At 33.6% G+C, this 22,161-nt stretch overlaps 1 protein-coding gene across 1 annotated transcript in view; it reads right to left on the bottom strand.

The window, feature by feature from the left end:
* Positions 1 to 249: 249 nt before the first annotated feature.
* mam (neurogenic protein mastermind) overlaps positions 250 to 22,161 on the bottom strand; it is a 57,160-nt gene continuing 35,248 nt past the window's right edge. The window contains exon 4 of the mRNA XM_088234088.1: positions 250 to 2,532. Coding sequence (XP_088090214.1) covers positions 1,483 to 2,532 — 1,050 coding nt within the window. The 3' untranslated portion in view covers positions 250 to 1,482. The remainder of the gene's footprint in view (positions 2,533 to 22,161) is intronic.

Genomic DNA, 22,161 nt, shown 5'->3' on the forward strand with positions numbered 1-22,161 from the left:
GGGGTTTACTTATGTAAGAATACGGTTTTAAAACTTTTTCGATTGAATATTATTTTAGTATTACCAAAAATCCAGTAAAAAGAAATAAATGGGTAGAAATTTAAAAAAAGAATCTGACACAGGTAAAAAGGTAAAAAAAACATCTTTTTCCATTTTTTTGTAAATGCATTCTCCTCGAATGCAACCCTGGTAGATCGATGAATGAAAAATTTATGCTTTTTACTTATTTTTTACACATAAGATTGATAATTTTAATATCTACGAACACGCACAACGCAAAGATCTATATTTCTCTAAAAAGCGCACGTAAATCGGTTAAGCCGTTTAGAAGGAGTTCAGTGACATCACACGTACAGAGGAATTATATATTTATAAAGATATGTATACACTAGATGCGACACTAAGCACCCGATTTGTGTAACATTCAACATAGGTTCCGGAGCTTATCTTGTATTTGGCGGGAAATAGTGTTTTTCCTTGTATACGATTAGCAAATTGAAACAGTGCGAAAGAGCGCGACATACAGCTCTAAGTTCAGAGTAAGCGGCATAAACAGTGAGTCCTTTTTACTCTTTTACGCGTTTTAATGCTCGATAATTTTTAGAACACGATTTGAAATTTGCGTTATATGAAGCGTCATCTCTATTCAATGTACCTCAGTGGATTACGCTAGATATTTTGGCGACAGTGTCGAGTACGCGTTGCAATGCATCCCTGATAGTTTGTATGGCAAATTTTTATATGGCTGTGCACTGTACTTGCTAAACTCCCTTTGAATTGAACATTACCGATCGCGGTCCGCGGACGGGTAATATGAAAGCCCTGGATTGGGTTTACTGAGCCCTGTGGACAATACCAAGGAGGTCGACCCATTCCTGAACATTACTTGAGATGATATTATTAGACAACATATTTTTTAAATAATATCAAATACCTATCTATAACACAGAAACGCAAATACAGCTAAGTTCGTCTATTATAAAATAGGAAAAAAGTCACGGATTAAAAAAAAAAAATCATAATAAAAACATTTAACTCCAAATAGAAATCACAATTAAAAAAATTCAGAGTAGGTAACTACACGTTTTCAAATTAGAATCGGTGAATAGTGAATATTGACTTCTGAATCATAGGTATTACAACAAACAATATCCAAACTGTGAATATTATAATATCATGTACATGAATATACGTACTTATGTACCCATATATCAGATTTCGTAATATTTTAAAGCAACTGATAAATTACTATGGAAAATGGGACATTTCTCACAACAAAAGTGAGTCAGCAATAAGCGGAGAAGTGGGGAGCGGTAGGTACTGTAATACGTAATACCCGCATGGAGGAAATATATTATATGAGGGCGAGGGTATCGTGTGTCGGCCACCCCGAGGATCTCATTTGTCGTTGAATCCATTTTGATTTTCGCTAACTCGACACTACACTAAAAGGGTTTATAATATGGAATAAGATCCTGGTTATTAAAACTTGACCGTGTTCGGAAAATAAAATGAAACAAAAGTGCGACATACCTGAATACCGTGAGATGGATGCGAGATGTGAAGGTGCTGCGCCTGATTGATGTGCAGGTTGCCCGTGGGAGGGGGCTGCGGCGGGGGGCCGGAGGGGGGCCGCGGCGGGGACGGGCCTCCCAGGGGCGGGCGGGGCAAGTACCCGGGACTGCCGCCCGAGCCGGGGCTCCCGTAGGGCGAGTACTGCTTGTAGGAAGGGGGGTAACCGGGCTCCTGTTTCACTTGGTCCTTCCGGAACGCGCCCCCCTGCCCGGACAGGTAGTCCTGCAGCTCGGCGTACGGGGAGCGGCCGGGGCCCAACCCCAGCTGCTTGTGTTGATGCTGCTCCGCCATCTGCTTGAGGGTCTGCGCCGCGGGAGACTGCCCCCCGCCCCCGTAACCGCCGCCGGGCCGGGGACCGAACCCCCGATTGCCCTGACCGGGACTCTCGCTCCGCCTCATCATTCCCTGACCGCCGTCTTCTATTTTCACTCGGTTATCGTTCGTCACTCCGCGATCCTCTAAACCGAAACTGTCCGAACACTTATCTTCGAAATCGAAGTCCTTCATAAACTCGGGATAGTCCGATATTTCCGATATGAGATCTTTAAACGCGTCCGACGTGATGATCTCATTGCCCGCCTCGTCGCCGATGAGGTCCGTGAAGCCGGGGAAGTTGGCCGCAGCGTCCTTCTCCAGGGCCGCGGCACATTGGTCCAAATCCGCGAAGTCATGGTCGGGCTCTCGCTTGCACTCCAGCAGCGGCACCCCCGCCTCGCTCTTCACGGAGGAGTTGGTGAGCGCCTTGACCGTCACGTTGGTGGAGATCTGCTGCGGCTGCGAGTCCGCGGCCGACGTGAACTCCAGTTGTTGCACGATCTCCACGGAGAACTTGGTGAGGCTCTCCCCGGGCTGGCTAGGACGCTGTAGCTTTCCTGGCGGGGACGCCCCTCCCCCGCCGCCGGCTCCCCCCGGGCCCGAGCCAGGCCCCGAGTCCGCCGGACGCTTCAGGAACTTCTGCTGCTGTGAACAAAAACATAATGTTCGTTATTAACAGATATAAGTACTTGTGATTTTCATATAAACTAATAACCGTTCGAGTACAAGTGCCGATGGTACATTCTTTAAAAAGATCGAACGGTTCTTACGAAAATGTCGTCACCCAAATTACTCCGTAAGATGCCTTTCAACAACACGCGGTCACTTCAAACGTCCGCCAGCAAAAAGCCAAATCGTGTCACGGTTCGTAAAATTTTATGTCACGGAATTACTCGAATTAATATTATACCCCTTCGGACATCGCAAGAATCCGATTGATGAAATGAAATAAATATTAATTCTTTCGGCACATTGTCACGGAGACTGCGTATAAGTGCATTAATTCAGTAACTATCTAATATATTGGAGAGAAATCTTTTTGCGAGCGAGGAAAACATTCGTTACTTACATATTGTACTGAAATTTCATCATTTACCTTTAGTTTAAAATCTTCTCCTTATATTGCTTTTTCAAATTTTAAATATTACTTGCTATACCTGTTATTCCTTTTTTTTCTCTGCTGCATTGACACGTTTTAATACTTTTAAACTACTTTTGATTACTTACATTGTATATGTATATGAAATCAATATATTGCTGCTCTTACTATGTGTCATTAATTTTGAAGATGTTTTTTAAAATGACATAATTTATTTTCTTATTTAAAGATTCTTCTCATCGCTTCTTTGAATCCCTTAAAATATGTATGTGTATATTTATGTTTTTCCTTTTAAAAAAATGTTATTATTTTATTTTTACATTTAAGCATGTTTTTCATTCTTTATTTTAATTTTTAACTTTTAATAACTTTTAATTTTTAAACACCTTCTATTTATGTTTATTTTCCTTCTCTTTTCTGTACTTTAATTAATAACCTTACATATAATTACTTTATAATATGGAAACTTCACTGGTCCATTAGAGTTAAGTCTAACTCTGTAAAATATAAAACTATGTAACTGTACTGTATGTTTCCTAAATATAAAAAAAAAATATTTAAAAAAATATTATCTCTATCTGATCATATCAATGTATTAAAACGATCACTGATACAATTTTTTTTTTAAAAACATGAAAAAAAATCAATTAAGCCTTTTTCAAAAGGTGAATTATCATTTAATTTAAGCTATTTTATTTACCCATTCGAATTAAATTAATTTTAAAAAATCGAAGATATTATTTAAATCAAACGCATAAATGTCGATATCCGTGCTTTATGCTGAGACTAGCATTATCGACTTTTCTTAAATAAAAAAATAAAATTAAATTTATATCTTTATATAATCACTTTGTAAAGCGCCCTTGAGGTGTTATATTACGAAAATGGCGCTATATAAGTTATCCATAATAATAATAATTATTATTATTCTAAATCAAGAAAAGCGTGATGCGTTAATTTGGACATGTAGAGCGAATGGACAGTGAAAGAACGGTGTAAAGGATAACGAGGAAGACCGATAAAGACATGGCAGGACCAAATACAGAAAGATGGACATATCAAAAGTCGGAATGATCGTCGTGCGTGCACGAGAAGATATATGAATGTAGAGGAAGCGAGGTATGTATGCAAAAACAGAGTGGTACGGCGTTGTATTCTTGGAAACGGCGTGATTATTTGTTGTTGTAGATATAATAATAATTTTGGTACGTATAAATCCAGTCCAATCCAAAAACCCTAGGACACGGCCCATTTAATACGATCGTAAGAATCCACACGGCACGATAAAAATACATATTGTGGATTGATTTCTATCGTATTATAAATATATGTTTATTTTTTAATTGTAAACGAACTAACTAGTACACCATGAGGCCGAATAATTTCCGCTAGATTTCCTTTTGCAGGATTTTTACCTGAAAGTAGCCACTAAATAAATATAAAAATGAGAATAATAAGTATATGTAGATTTGGACTTTGGATTATATAAAAGTTAGTATTGGGTATTCTCATTACGATTGAAATGTCAACTGGCCGATTTGTTCTAGAAATGAATAAAGCTCGGGTTTCCTAGGACAGCGGTGCCCGTATTTTAACGGCCGTAGTGAACATTGATGCGGTTGACAGCCGTCGTAACGGTGACTAGAGAGTGGTTTCCTATAAAAATGGTGTTGATAACACCGTTAAAAAATAAAACTACTCTCTAGTCACCACTACGACGGCTGTCCACCGCATCACCGTTCACTACGGCCGTTAAGATACGGGCACCGCTGTTCTAGGAAACCCTAGCTTAATGCCAAAAACGGCCGCGTCGAGCGCCACGTGTGTTGCGAGTCATATGGCAAAAGTATCATCTCAAAGAAAAATAGTCCGTAAGAAATAATTTTTGAAATACTGTTTTCCAAATCGAGAAACTACAAAGAATTTGTGTAATCTGCAAGTTTACTCTAGGAGAAAAATCGCGCTACTGGGTTTAACATATAGTACATTTATTTGTATGAAGAAATAAGCAGGAGTAATCGGCTAGTTCCTTGTCTCATTGCTGGCGATGGGCGCGCTTTATCAATATTTTTATTTATATTTGGAGAAACATACAAATGGTGTCAATGATATATAAGAAGTAGTAATTATTTGTTTGTTTTTATGTAAATCAAGCCATCGTAAAACATTATTATGTATATTTAAATATAATGGTAAGCTGCGCATAATCGCTTCTATACACAGTTCACCCCTGCTATAAGGACCTTTGTATTAAAAAAAAAATATTTGAGTAAATAAAGAAATCTGATTTAAAATGGCGGGCAAAACAGGAAAACCCTATTATTATTTGCGTTATTTTTTATTAAATTTACTATGGGATATAACATGATTTATTGTAACAAAAGTAATCATCAAATATCTAAATACGCCGGTTCCCCGAAGGGGTAGGCAGAGAGGATAGATAAATATATATGTAATAAAAAATTAATAAAAAAAACTTCTCGGTGAAGTGATGTCGAAAAAGGGCACATCATTGACGCTCATGGGGTTTTAAAAATTACTTTTTAAAACCCCCTACATTCGGGGTGCGGAAGACCCGCTGGAGTGGGTAGCGGGTAGCTAGGACTGCTCTGGCGAAATTCGATTTAAAAAATCAAAAAGATCACATTATGCATTCGGCCGCAGCTGAAAGACTGCTACAATTCTGAACGCAGAACAAGGAGACTACGAAGCACACAATACGGGGGCAGTGCACAATCGGTAAACTGGTGTCAGTGAGCTGAGCCCTTATTCTGCCACTACTTCGTATTGTGAGTTCGTTCGTATCGTATGTAGCGGGAACGAGAGCGATATACGATTTCGATTTCGTTAGAGTGAGATGGATATGTGAGATACGAACGAACTTTCGAAGCGAAGTGGTGACAGAATAAGGACTCTGTTGCTGTCGCCGTCCGGCGTCCGGCGCGCGACTCCTTATCAGCGAGACAGACAAGCGCACGCGCGCGCGCCTCCACGCGGCTTCCCACCGGCTGCGAACGCTCGCTCGTGTGAGCGGCTAATCAAAGTAATCAAACGGTTCATACACTTCTTAATCAATCTGCAATAATTCCTGCTTTTACTTCGGTTGCAAAATCCAACTGTTAATCACGTTCAGAACACTGGGCCTGAAAAAATCTAATTTAATAATAGTGAACTCGCCGAAAATCGAGCGGAAACCCCCAGTGTAAAGACAGAATTTTTCTATTATATTTCACACTCCATTGCTTAAAAAATTTTGAGACATGTACTGTCCATTAAGATTTTAATAGACAGTACATGTCTACAAACATTTGGACATTTTTACCTATGGTATATGCCACATAACTTTACATTCGCCGTCAGGGGTATAAATTAGATTGTGCTAAAAATATATGAAATATTTATTCATCAAAAAACGTTTTTATTACTATTATTCAAAGCTAAATGCCTTTTTTTAAATACGGAAGAATATATATTTACGCCGGTTTTTATAAGATTCGAAAATAAACTAATTATATTTAAAATATTTAAAGCATTAACTTTGTGGAGAAACATTTTAGTAAATGTTATTAAATATTTTACATTACCACTTGCCAACTTTCCTATGTCTACCGGTTTTGAGACGTACTCGTCTCTTCGTCAGGACACCAATAAAACAAACATGTAAAACCCACTATACACCTTCACTACAGCCACACAAGAGTCAACCTGTTGATTGGCTAAAGTGAATGCTTGTAAGGCTCAAATAATAATTATTAATGACGATTGTTTATTTACACGGTGCACGGTTGAACGGATTGTGGGTAAGTAGAGTTGACTTGGCAACAGCGCGTGTGCAGGTGTGCGTGCACAATGCGCACAAGCTCGCGCGCCTCGTGATATATTTGAATTTAGAATGACAATAAAGGTTCTTTTTACAAAACCATAAACGATTTAAAAAAATATGTATTAGTATAATAAATATGCTTTTTTTCTATCATGAGGCACTTCGGCCCTAAGGAAAATTGGATACAAAAATGTTTTCTTACGCGCGGTTAAAATTAGAGCATTCAATTATACGGCAGTTTCTTGAAAATGTACGAAAAAAATATTTTAAAATATTTTAATAAAAACGAACTACTTTGATTGATATCACTTGTTCATATGTATAATCTAATGATAATAAAGTTGCGGAATTTTTTGGGGTTTGCTTACCGTCAACGGACCAATCGGCAGAACTGACCGAGAAGAATCGGAAGATAACTTGAGACGTCACACGCGGAGTAATTTTAAAAAACAAAACTTTTAAAAATCATAGCGCTGAAAATACAATACATATTTTTTTTGCTTAGTTTAAAAGTCTATTGACAAATAGAAAAATAAATAAAAAAAACAACTGAACCTCCTCATTGTGGACATAACACGACGCAATTTTATATTTGTCATTAAAACAAATAAAGCTTAGTTGTAAGTTTATTTAGAAATTTTATCAATGATGATTTATCGCCATCATCATTTCCCTTTCCGCACCTATTGGTACATAAAGCACTGCATTGGCACACCAACTGCAGCGTACCTTGATTATTTTTTTGGAAATATGATGACCAGCGGTGCTATTCTGAACCGCTCTCGCGGCCGTAGAAAACACTTTTATCTCGTGTATTTACGTACATTATACGGGAGATAAAAATGTTTTCTACGGCCGCGAGAGCGATTGGAATATCAACCGAGGCAATCGTAACTTGAAATATGACAAATGAAGTCTATAGATACATAAACAACAAAATTACAAATATTGTTGTCACGATCACAATAACCTAATAGTTGGATCTACAGTGTACCTCAATATAGTAAACATGGACAACTATTGGTTTTCATAACTATGTATCAATTTGTCATAAAAACTCCCATGTTACTAGATACGCGTTCTTAAAAAAAAATATTTTCTAATATAATAATAAATCCAAAATATATATATGTGTATATGATTCACAGTTAAAAGGACATAAAAAGGATAAGTAGGTACTTATCAGGCGCGTTCCGCCCTTACATATGTACTGTGGATGCGGCGCATCCCTTGAATATTCGAAAATAATGACATTAAATTATAAATATTGAAAAAATCATAATCTACAAATATTCTTAAAATTATCACTGAAAAAGATTTATGCGCACACGATTTACAAATTCAAATAATATTTTCAGTATACATACCTATTTGTATTAATTTATGTATGCTTTTTTCCCATATCAATGTTCTGAATATCAAGGTACCAAGGTAGGAAATCTGGATACTACTGTCCATTTTGAGTCCAGTCGTATTACAAATGTTCGATTTTCCGCGCACGCGTATTTGGGTTCATAACGTTGCCGTATTGTCCTACGAGACTCATAGAGATAAGAGCATCCAATTCGTGTAATGCGAAGAAAAAAAGACTAATAACGTATTGCATAAAGTTTTGAATAGCGTATTATTGGAATTTGGCCAAAATTTAAGAACATCTTGAGTTTTAGGTACTGTCCTAATGTTTACAGCTTCACCGCTAGACGCGCCTGCTGCTGTGCTCAGTTAATTTATTAAAGATCAACTATCAATTATTATTATTACAATGGAAAACTTATATAGCACAATATTAGTAATTGATTTCAATTAGATATCTACCTATATCTACTTTCATACCTACTAAAAGTAAGAACATGATTGTTTGTTGTCAGCATCCCTACTGATAATATTCACCGCACGCGCCTGGTACTTATATATTTTTTTAATAAAATATCAAATTAAAAATACAATATAATTAGCAAAGTGGCGACATTATCGAGTCTTTTTTTAAAATCAAAAACTTTGTTCAAAAAACGGAAAAAATTATAATGTATGAAGTCTATGTAAAAACTAAAATATGTTATACGCAACTACTATGGGGAGCAGGATATCAAAATGACATAAACATACTACAAAGACAACAAAATAAAATATTAAAGTTAGTATATGACCTTCCCTATCTAACTGCAACTAGAGAACTTTTTAAACAAACTAAGCAATGAAATATAACTGAACTCTTTCAACTAGAATCATTAAAATTTATCCATAAATTAGCCACTAATGTAATTGTAGACGAAGAACTAAAACTTGTAAAAAAATTGTAGTCAACATGGACAAAATTCGAGAATATCAGACAAATACCATATACGACTTTCTAAAACAAGACAAGGACAATCAAGACTAATGAACCAGGGACTGAAATTATACGATAAACTACCAGACAAAACTAAACAAAAGACTTAGACAAACTTTTCAGGAGATGTAAAAAATATTATTTTGAACAACAGAATATGAATGAAAAATGTTTATATTATTTTTTTGTAAAATGAATGTTATAATCCGTAAGGGTTTATAAATAAATTTTCAAATATAAAAAATCAATAATGAAACGAAATAACTAGCAAAATGAACTGTCTGGGTTCTTGAACACGGTACTGTGCATTCACAATCACAATACACATACTGCATATTTACCCCTTACAATTTGTAGCCAAATAAATCATAAAAGAACAATATTAAAAGTTAAAAGCATCCGTTTATCGCGCTCATTGTTAATTTCCTGTGCCCGCGTGTTTCAGTTTCCGATCGCTAGATGGCAGTGCACCGCACACCTGAGGACTATTTGCAGAGAGACCGGCTGCTGATGGCGGCGAATAAAAAATCTGTTACCTACCCCAAAGGGTTACAATGATTTAATGTTGTTTGAACAAGATGCCATAACGCTGGGCTTAGGTGCCTACAGTCTACACGTCTAGAAAGTTCCATTCATGCGTCATAATGGTCTAACGAGCTTCTTGTTGGGGTCGAAGGGATTGAATTCAAATGATACGACACACACACTAGAATGTTCTTGAGTGAGTGATTATTGTAATATTAATATTGTACTCTTTTCTGAACAAAGATCTGTTTACGCTCGATCGCATTTTACTGTTTATCTTTATGTTAAATTAATAACTTATAAATTGTTAAAACATCCAGGGAACATTATATTAAAAACAAGTATCTTGTTACGTTAATTTTTGTACCTACATACACGTGTAAGATTTATTTCCTCGTAACTTTTCAGAAAAATCTACCCGATTCTACTGAATTTGTACTAAATAAATGCGAGTAAATAATGCTAACAAATAGTTTAATTTTTGGACGGAAAAAACACAAAAAAAGGTGATGTTTACAATATGAACCATAAATATGAATTCGGTTAAAATGTGGTTAAATATGATATGACGGTTATTTAGGCATATTGAGTTTTACAAATAACCGGATTAATTATTCAGCAGCTTTTTGTCATTTTGTATAAAAATGCTACGGTGAAAAAATATCCTGGATTGCAATAATGAATCTTCGCTATCCCCTAGAGAGTAATTAATTTAGGGACATTGATTTTTTACATGAGACTAATTTTTGCCTTATATATGGCCACACGTCAAAAAATATGAACACGTGGAATCAAACATGATGATTTTCATTTAGAACATTATTGCGACCATAAGTATTACCCAAAACACTTAATTAGGTTAATTTGGCCAAACCGTATTGGTTTTATTTCTGTTTTTGAAGCAATTTTATACACCATAAAACATAATAATTTTCAAATTAATCTCTCTCTAGGGGGGTAGAGAAGATCCAGAATACCACATAATTAAAACCAAAATTAAAAAACTATTATTTGAAAAAAATTATGTTTCGTTATAAAAAAAAATATATTTTTACATTATAATTTTAAATTGTTTCTATTCACTAATATCAAATACACACTTACCCTGTCCTTAAACCTACCCTCACACCCATATACAATCACACACATATTCACATACTTACCAAAACCACACTCCACTTTTTTACACACGCATCCTCACACACAAAAAAAAACTCGCACACATGCACTTCTATAAATTATATTTAACTGAACTGGATTTTTATAATTGTATTTATGTGAAAAACTGATTTGGCTTTATTTTATGTTTTTTTATAATGTTGTGTATATTTTTTTTGTATTGCTGTTGTTTTTCTTAATAAACAAATAAACAAATAAATAAACCACCACCGGATAAAAAAAATATCAATGCAACTACTGAGACTAGAATTAGACCTGTACACGAAATTACGATTTTTCAGAGTCAACCAAACTTTAAAAAATTAAAAAAACTAGCTGACCTGACAAACGTTGTCCTGCCCGAACGTTGGCTTGCCTTGGAAAAATACTTTTTATTGATAAATAGGTACCTAGGTTCTAGTTTGTGATTAAATTCCAAAACTGAAAATTGTTAATATTCGAATATTGAATTTAAGTAGGTACTTGTTTGTGGTTGAATTTCAAAACATAAAATAAATATTTTTTCAAATATGGCATGCTTTTTGCAAAAGTCAAACTCCGGTCTTCTCACCAACAGAGGGGTGTACTTATGATGGTATACGATTTTTAAAATGTTTTGAATTTAATATTATTTTAGTATTACCAAAAATCCAGTAAAAAGAAACAAATAGGTAGAAATTATAAGGGATTTAAGGAAAGAATCTGATGGAGATCCACAAAAAACGAATGCTGTTTGTAAACATTCAAAAACAAACTTTTTTATATACAGAAAAACAACATCTTTCCATTTTTTGTAAATTAATATATTAAATTTTGTATTCAAATATATTTTTTGCAACCCTGGTAGATCGATGAATAAAACATTTATGCTTCTTACTTCTTTTTTACATATTAGATTGAAGATTTTAATATCTACAAACACGCACAGCGCAAATATCTATATTTTTCTGAAAACCGCACGTAAATCGGTTAAGCCGTTTAGGAGGAGTTCAGTGACATCACACGTACAGAGGAATTATATATATATATATATAAAGATGACATAATATCATGTTTTGCCATATTTGAAAAGAATTCTAAATTCCAATCAGTGAGTTGCAAAATATTAAGAAAAATCTTGCAATTTTGCCGTGGGAAAGCCGGGGAAATAGATACCGAACCTATTAATAATAAGACTTGAACGTAGTGATAAAAGTAATGCGTTCACAGCTCATATTATCAAGAGTGTAAGAGGGAAAGTTCAAAGTCTGCGAAATCGAAATTCCTGAAAGCAATCTAGCTCTGGACAGTGATGGATGCTTCGAGTCCGAGGGCGGGTCAGCGCAGCTCCTTTCCTGAACCTTCGGGTGCGAGCTGTGGAACTATAGAGTTATGTACACACATGGAGCTGAGGAGCTATAAACCCCGACTGATACTTTTCCAAACGGATCGATCCGTTTTAGTATTATTATTGGCAAATACGCGGAGGAAATTTATGGCGAAAGACAACCTGGGGATACAAAAGCAATTCTCATTTTACTGCGGTCGAAATGGCCAATAAAAAATTTAAATTAATGAAAACGAAAAAATAGCAAGAAGTATTCTAAACTAGTCGTTTGACAAACGAAGATCCTTTAAATTTATTTCTTAATCCGGCTATAAAATCAGTAATGAATTTGAATATGAAAACATAAAGTTCGTACGAGGTTTTCCCAGAGCACGAATGTCATACCTAAAACCCGTATGACTTTTGCTCAGAGAAATCTCTCCTGTATCGCATTGAGAGTATTTATTATTTTGAAAGAGCGTATCACGCTCACGCTCTCAAGAACAAAAAATATTTTCAAGAGAGGAGTTAAGGACTGGATTTTCCTTAGTGGGAAGGATTTGAGTGGGAAACTCCTCGATGATTTAACGAATGTTTGAGTTTGCTGTTTATTATATTGATGTGCCAAATATTTTTTTTTTTTAAATATTATTATGTTTCTGACCCAATACAGTATTTGTGATGATATACTCGTATGTCTGCGTCAATAATTACTCGTCCTAACTCAACACATGACTTTTAGTCCCATGGAGTTGGGACTTATGTCTCAAAAAATGTGTAATAAACTACTTGTAAGTAAATAAATAAATAAACCATAAATTAAATAGGAAAAACATTTTTCACATAAAAAATACAAAAAATAAAACGGGACATGAGACGAAAACGTCATGTTGAGTCGGAATTACTATTAGAAAGAATGAAATATTTATGATGCGGTATAAGTACGAATGGTATTTCCAAAATTCCTAGCTAGTCCGGACCAGAAACAAAGAACCTCTGTACATTTATGAAATAGTGAAATCGTTCAAATACATTTAAGAAGCTCTCCCGTATAAAGATTATTTATTTTAATTTAATTGCTAGGATAAGAATCTACATACTTATTTTATAAGATAATGGGGGACTTTCTAACTGTTAAATTGATATTAAAATCAAAAATAATATAAAGAAAAATTTTTTTTTGCCTGACAAAATATAAATGAAATATTATAAAATAATGTACAAAACAAAAACACCAGCTAATCAATTTAAATATTATTGCGATAGTGTCGATAAAATAAGAAGTGTTTCCCTCAAAGATGTTTCAAATTAAAATAAACCCTCGGGTCAAAGATTCGCGAACAGCTAAGTAAATAAATTAATTACGCTCGCAATGTCAGTTGGTTACCTGCGTAGACAGGTAAATCATTACAACTTCTCATTGTATACTAAAACAAGTTCGTAGTAACACTAGCAACAATGTAATACGACAGCTGAAAGTGAGAACGTCGTATCCATTTTTTTTTTAAACTCAAGAAACAAAATTAGATAGCTACACTTAAACCTTTTAAAATTCGACAAAATATTCAGTTTCAATAAATAATTCGTTAAATGTGATGGAACATCGGGAAAATAGCATTTTTTTGTCTATTTCATGGAAAGTTTAAGAACCATGGCATATTCAACGATCAGTTTTGACAAATAATGCTACTTTTATTTTCTTATACAAAATTTAACTAGAATTTCTAAATTTATAAAACGTGAATAAACGAACGACTGTTTTAGTTTTGATTATTTAATAAGAGATTGGAATCGTTAAAAAAGATAAATCATAATAAAAAATCAAACTTACTTTTTTTAAAGCTACAGAAGAAAAAAATCATCAAAAAAACAAAAAAAAACTAGAAAGCTATATTTACTAAAGTAAAAATACATGATAAAAGTGCTATTTTTTAAAACAGGCCAGGGTCCCGATTACAATGGGAAGTTAACATTTATCTTCAATTGTATCCTTTAAGTAAAATTAAGTTTTCTGTGTGAAAAATGGAATATGTTTAAAAAAAAAATCTAAACATGTTCAATTACCGGTTACCGACGAAGATACATATAATTTTTATACAAATAAAGATACTTCGTACATAAATATCGATATTAGTTAATACCGTCTCAGTATACACCGATAAAGATAGCCGTTCATAATCGCGGCCTGGCCTAATGAGTGAGTTACGGCACAGAACGCCCAGAAAAATCACAATATCATTTTTTGTGTTCACACCGGCAATCTAACCGAAAATCTTCCGTACGTGAGTCAAGTGTCTTAACCACTACACCACAGAGGCCGCCGGATTTTTCTTTTTTTAAAAATGTATATTTTCACAAACTTTATTAAAGTGTTATTATTAAGGTTTTTTTAACCATTCCAAAATACTAAATTGTTTAAAAGAAATATAACGATAATTATAATTAAATAACGTAATTTGGCATAAAAATATAAATTGCATAAATACTCTTTTATCTGGGGTAGGTATCGTTTTTTAACAAGGATTTTAAGCAAAATATTACATTAATTTAATGAACCTACCCTGTGAACATTGTAATAATTTAGTAACGCTGGCTAATAATTTATTTTTAAACCCAACTTTCAAATATAAATATTTAAAGCATTAACTTTGTGGTCAATCATTTAAAAATGTTTGTACGTAACCACTTAACGACTTTTATATGTCTACCGATTTCGTAACGTACCCGTCTCTTCGTAAGGACACCTTCACCAAAGTTGTTGAACAAAAATATAAAACCAACGTCCGATTTGAAACCAGATAATTTAAGTTTTTACATGCCACAACCCTTACATGCACTGATTATAATTTATGAAAATGTTTGATGTTGTGGGAGAAACAGTATAGTGGGTTTTGCATGTTACATTAACTGTTGTCCTGACGAAGAGACGGGTACGTCTCGAAACCGGTAGACATTGAAAAGTCGGTAAGCGGTTACATAATAATACTTAATAACGTTTAGAACAACTTTCAGTCTATTTTAAAATGTTGATACGAGATACTGTTTTGTGAACGATGGTATGGTTTTCAATATGAACAATAAAAATGCACAGTACTTGAGGTTAATTATGAATACAGACGAGTTTCTTAATGAACTATTAGCGGCATATCCTTCACTCGGCCGCATAATGGCGGAGCGGGGTCGCGGGCCGTGCCGAGGGCGGGAGTGGGCGCGGGTGACAGGGGCAGAGAATAAACACAAACATGAGCGGGACATTACCTGATATTTGAAATTAATAAATAGTTAAGCAGACTGCGTTAAGCGGCCCGGGATGTTTTTCGTGCATACTAAAACACCGAGTCACATTTAAAAAAAATCGAATAAAAAAAATATTGGCAATTCACCCTATGATAGATGATTTCTGCAAATTTAATTCGTAAATTCAAAATTAATTTATTATTTTATGCTGCAGAAATTAATACGACGAACATTTTTCTTGCCGAAAGGTACCGTAAAATACCGTATTTTACCAAAAGCTGGTAAAATTCCCGTAAAATACCGCGGTAATTTTACCGCCTTGCATATCTAATTATATGTTCACTAATTTTTTGGTTTTAATTATTCTATTATTTCATACTATGTACGACATGTTTATTGTGCACTGCTGTGATTATTTCTGTAAATTATTATTTTTTGTAAAAGGTTCTTTAAACCGTTGATGTATAAATAAATAAAAATTAAAAGATTTTCAGTCTCTTTTTAATAACGCGTCAAGTAATGAACTCACAAAGCCCTGAATACGGAACAAAATTATTATACACTACAACTTAGTAAGAACTAATAACAGAGTCCATTTCCTATCGAGTGTCCGTATCAAAGGTTGCTTAATGAAGTTGTATTCAACCACATTGTTAATTGGGATGATTATAAAATCAACAATATTTTGAGTACTTATGTCCAAACGTTCGTGAACAAGGATTTGATTCCACCCCCTCGGTAGTGTTTTCAACCTAGGCGACCCCTTTTCGAGTAAAAAAAATCTGGTGCCAAAAAAAACCCACCTTGGTGGTCTTGACCTTAATTTTATTTTGCTACTCGTGTATCAGTGATTTCAACGAGGACGTATTTAGTTTTCTCTCTACTGAAACCATATTATTATTGATCGAAAAATCAAATGTTAGATAGGGGCGGGGGCAGCGTGCCGTCAGCAGCAAGGTCTATAAATCTTATAGATATTGCTGTTGACGGCATGCTTAAAATGAAATTTTATTCGCATAAGATTGACGTCTTCTGGACGTACAGACGATTTGAATATCCAGAGCTGGAAGGGAAAGCGTCGAAATTATTCGAGCAATTCGCCATATCCTACCAATGTGTTCTCTTCAATAGTGAAAATAAAAACTAAAAAGAGAAATATACGACTCCGATTAGGAATTTGTCGAAAATATGTAGAACCGCGATAAAAAAATTTTTTTTTTAAATGAAAAGGCGTTTTATTTAAAAAAAAAAAAAGTGATTTTATTGTATTGTTATGAACAATATTTTGAGTTTGTCCAAATTTTTGTAGACAAGGACTGGATTCAACTTCTTGGGGAGCTGATAACATTAAAATATTACAACAGAGATGAAGAACATTTCAGAAAAGGTAATATAGAAGTCTAGGCATCTACAGGGCTTATGACCTGTCATTGGCTGGTTTAAGTGGCCAATTTACACACTGAGTAACATTCACCATTCTGCCCATATTTGAACATCTATATTCCTTCAATTCTTTCATCTGTTGATGTTTGTGAAGTTAAAGAGCTGAAACCTTTATTTATGCGGGTGAGATTCATCTTTTTTTTAATTTTTTTTTTTATTTGAAAATTTATTTATTACGGATTATTACATTTATTTTACATAAAATAATATATGCATTTTTCATTTATACTCTGTTGTTCAAAATAATATTTTTTACATCTTTTGAAAAGTTTGTCTGAGTCTTTTGTTTAGTTTTGTCTGGTAGTTTATTGTATAATTTCAGTCCCTGGTTCATAAGTCTTGATTGTCCTTGTATTGTTTTAGAAAGTTGTACATGGTATTTGTCTGATATTCTCGTATTATGTCCATGTTGACTACAATTTTTTACAAGTTTTAGTTCTTCGTCTACAATTACATTAGTGGCTAATTTATGGATAAATTTTAATGATTCTAGTTGAAAGAGTTCAGTTATATTTAATTGCTTAGTTTGTTTAAAAAGTTCTCTAGTTGTAGTTAAAAAGGGAAGGTCATAAACTAACTTTAATATTTTATTTTGTTGTCTTTGTAGTCTGTTTATGTCATTTTGATATCCTGCTCCCCATAGTAGTTGCGTATAACATATTTTAGTTTTTACATAGGCTTCATACATTAGATTTTTTTCCGTTTTTGGAATAAAATTTTTGATTTTTAAAAAAAGACTCGATAATGTCTAATTGAATTATTTCACCTACATACTAGGCAACGCTTGAAAATTTTATTTTTTCAATTTATATACTTCTTCATGGAAATATTGTTGATAAATTTACTTGAATTGATTTTGAAAATACAATTAACTATTCTAAATCCATTTCATATATATTTTTATCGGTAATCGTAGTGTGTGATATTTCCTATTGTTAAAGAAAAAAAAGAAGAAAAATCGTTGGAATTATTATCGATCGGTAGATTGCTCTCAAAGTCGGTAGAGTTGGCAACGCTGCTCGCGGTGCTCTTTTATTTTCTTGTGTTATCTTTTGTTTTTTTTCTTAGTGTAACATGTTACATAATTATATTTGTATTTTTCAAAAACTTTGAATGTTTAAAATAATAAATTATTTATGCTGTTTTTCCGAATAAGTTTTTTTAAAAAAAAACCTAACATTGTCGTAGAAGCAAAAAACAACACAATATATTATATTATTATTCTATTCCATGCAGTCCCTGTTGTTGTCCACAGTAAAATGGTGACACGTATTCAAAAGGTCAATTTTTTGCATGATTTCTTCCAGTTTTAGCTTTCATTTTCTCACACTGCGGTTTAACTCTTAAAAGACTGTGGTAAATAATCCCTTTGCGCGCGGTGATGTAAAATCGTATTACCACTAACAAAAGACGGAATATTCTTAATTTCAGACTTGGTTCAGATTAATAATTCTTTTTTCATAATTTATGCAAATAAACATATAATTTAGCCCTGTTACGCGCGTGTGTCCCCTATCACTGTCATCAACCGACTGAAGATTGAATCCGTTTTACATAACACTCGCCTCAGAACAGCGTCTCTGTCTTCTTTGTTATGAGTTCTATCTTCGTGCTCTCTCTTATACAGATGTGTTGCTGAATTAGCGGACATTTATTCTTCGCGTAGCAAGGATAAATATTTTTTGTATTAACATCCCGCATAGTTGTACAAATTTTACTTTCCTAATCCGGTGTGGAATTGTTCATTTGAAGATTACAAACGAGTTCAACATTAAAAAAAATAAGAGAGTTATATCAAGTCTTGTGTCCTATGCCGACTAATGAGACAGCACCGCCAAACAAGAGTTAATTATTTGATTTATTATATTTTTATTTATTTTAAATCTTAAAATAGTGCATACATACATATATAACGAAGACGAATATAGACGAAGAACTAAAACTAGTAAAAAATTGTAGTCAACATGGACATAATACGAGAATATCAGACAAATACCATTTACAACTTTCTAAAACAAGACAAGGACAATCAAGACTAATGAACCAGGGACTGAAATTATACAATAAACTACCAGACAAAACTAAACAAAAGACTCAGACAAACTTTTCAAAAGATGTAAAAAATATTATTTTGAACAACAGAGTATAAATTAAAAATGTATATATTATTTTATGTAAAATGAATGTAATAATCCGTAAGGGTTTATAAATAATTTTTCAAATAAAAAAAATAAAAATATATGTTTATAACCGCTCGGGGATTTGACGCTGGTAAGATCAGAGATACAATGTGAAAACGTTCTTAGTTGTTAAGGTCTTCTATGGAGATTTGTTGACATATATTGTTTTACTTAGATAATAAAATAAACTGAGACGCGAAAGGGCCGATATTTCTAGGTGTCAGAGATTCTAATCAACCGAGGCCTGCAGGATCGAATAGCATGTAACAGTCGGCGACGCCAACTTCTTAGCATTAGTTAACACGCTAGTTGACATTTATTGTAATATAGAATAACGGCAACAGACGAAAAAAACGGAAAAATGGCAAACGAAACTTAATCGCAAAATGAAAATAATTATTAAAAGCAACAGCTGAATTAACGCTTCGAAGCGAATATTTACAAATCCAGCGGGAAAGCGAATCACGAGTATGGGAACAAAATAACAACAATGCATTGTGAATTTGGCTCAACAGTTACAAATACAATTACGTATGTATTTTGAAAGTATTCAATTATTCTTTCTTCGCGACATGGCATTCTTGTAGAAATAATAACATATAACATACACATTCGCGGCAATACGCCGGCATGGCTGGTCGGGCGGTTGGGTTACTCTGTTACTCAGGGACGGACTGTTGAGTACATAATATGTAATAATATCAAAGTGACGTGTGTCGTGCGCATGGACAGAATTATTACAACAAACATGTGTGAAGCACTAACCATTGTATTGTTCCAGCGCAGCGTGCATAAACATTAAAATAAGTAAAACCGTTATTCAACTCTTTTTAAACTCCAAGCATCATCTTAATTACAAACATGATTAGATATTGATCAAATTCTCATAACTATTTTCAATGGTGCAAAACGTCAAATAATTCATTAAATTTTGCATTATGATTTTTTTAAATATACGGAAATAAACAATTCATACGAGAACTTGTACTTTTTTGGGTGGTTAAAAACAAAAATAACTTGATTAATAATAATACGCAAACTAGTTACATTAATAGTCTTTATCATCATCATTCCCTTTCCGCACCTAATGATGCATAGGGAACTGCATCGGTACACCAATCGCAGCGTATCTTGATCTTTTTACTATTTTCTTTGAAGGTAAGATGATCAGTCTTACGCTTAAGGTTCCAGTCCAGAGACTATGAAATATTCTAGTGTAAATACACATTTTTAAATAAATATTTCATGTGAACCATGTCGTGCTTGCGTGATAGCGTGATAGGCAAACGCGCTTACCACTACACCACGAGGCCGACGAATAATCTTAAATGAATATTTACTAATATAAAACGTGAATATTCTTCGTTAGACATCCCGCAGAGATGGCCATTATTTGTACCGATTTAAGTGTTATTTATTTTGTTCCGAACAAAAAACTCTTAGACATTACAAAATCAGAAAAACGAAAAAACAATATGTGATAAAACAACGGAACATCTAGTCCCAACGCCAATGGAGTATAATTTGCATGTTGTAAAGGCTCGAAAGTCCGCTCGTTGCGAAAGAGGACGTAGTAACGTTTTCGGGCCAGCAAATCAAATTGCTGGTCGGACGGTAACAATAGACGAGAAGTGGAGGTTGCGACCTAAGTCCCTAATTACTCCTAATGGCAATTTACTTATGAATCAGAAAGTTTGGAGTGGCCTCATGCAACCGACGGTCCCTCGGCCGACTCGGTCAGTGATGCGCATAACCGGTAATGATAATCGAATAGTAATATTATGACACTTAAATAACATTTAAAGAATCGATTATATCGGAAAAAATATCATTTATAAAATTAGACAATCACCATTTTTCTGCCGAATTGATAATTGTATACATTTTGCAACCTAAAGATCCTAAATATTAGCATTTGTCACAACTTCTACAACAACAAAATTTATATTCGAAGCACTAACTTTGTGGTTATTCATATTATTATTTACTTATTCTTCATATTTTTATGTATTTCATTGCTCTATATTTGTTTTTTATTATATATTGTACTATTTTATGTATGTTTCAGTAACATGTATTCTTGGCACATATATATATATATACTTTATATTTGTATAATAACGATTTTTAATTTATTACATCTGATTAGCTAGGCATTTATAATTAAGTAGTATTAGATTTGTAATGTTATTGTTTTATTAGTATAGGACTACTTATGCTCTAAAGACAAAAAATCTCCACCTCAAAACAGGCTGAGCCATGTCAGATGGAGACTATCATAAACAGAGAAAACTCCGTTTTCATTTTTATATTCATTGGTATTATATAGATTCCCTGTTATTAAACATGTATACTAATTTTATGCAATAAACTTATAAAATTAAAATAAAATAAAATAAATAAATTCACTGTACTAAAAAATTAAATAAAAGAATTTTGTTTGTATTTTATAATCGGCCGTGTTTGAAGCTATTCAAGCTTCCTTATCAAGGTATAATTGAAGAATTATAAACTATTTTCAAGATGTTAAGGATATGATTTTCCGAAGTTTGAGTTTACCGTTTATCATATTGATGTGCCATATATTTACTTTTTTTATATTGTTGTTATAACTATTGTTGTGTTTCTGATCCTATATAATATTTGTGATGATATGCTAATGTATTTGAGTCACTAATTGCTCGTCCCAACTCAACACAGAACTTTTAGTCCCATGGAGTTGGAACTTATGTCTCATAGTGTGTAACTGGCTTTAAGTAAATAAAATTTTTAAAATGCCTACCTAATTTATGATTTTTAACGAAAAATTCAAAATAAATTAGTTATTGTAGATGTATTTTATTTCAAAACTATTCTCTGTGTAAAACATAAATCAATTGAACTGAACTAAAAGGCACGGGTTTTCTTAGTGAGGAATAAATTTTTAATTCATTTTTATCATCATTATTCCCTTTCAGCACCTAATCGTGCATAAGGCACTGCATTGGTACACCAATCGCAGTGTATTAAGATCATTTTATGTGACATGAAGGTAAGATGATCAGTCTTACGCTTCGGGTACCAGCCCAGCTATGAAATATTCTAGTGTAACACCTTTTTAAATAAATATTTCATGTCAGCTGTGTCGGGAATCGAACCCGAGACCTCTTGTATGGTAGGCAAACGCACTGA

This window comes from Micrasema longulum, unplaced genomic scaffold (assembly GCF_059751315.1).
Source record: "Micrasema longulum isolate JH-2025_06_02 unplaced genomic scaffold, ASM5975131v1 h1tg001193l, whole genome shotgun sequence".
In the NCBI taxonomy this organism is placed as follows: Eukaryota; Metazoa; Arthropoda; class Insecta; order Trichoptera; family Brachycentridae; genus Micrasema; species Micrasema longulum.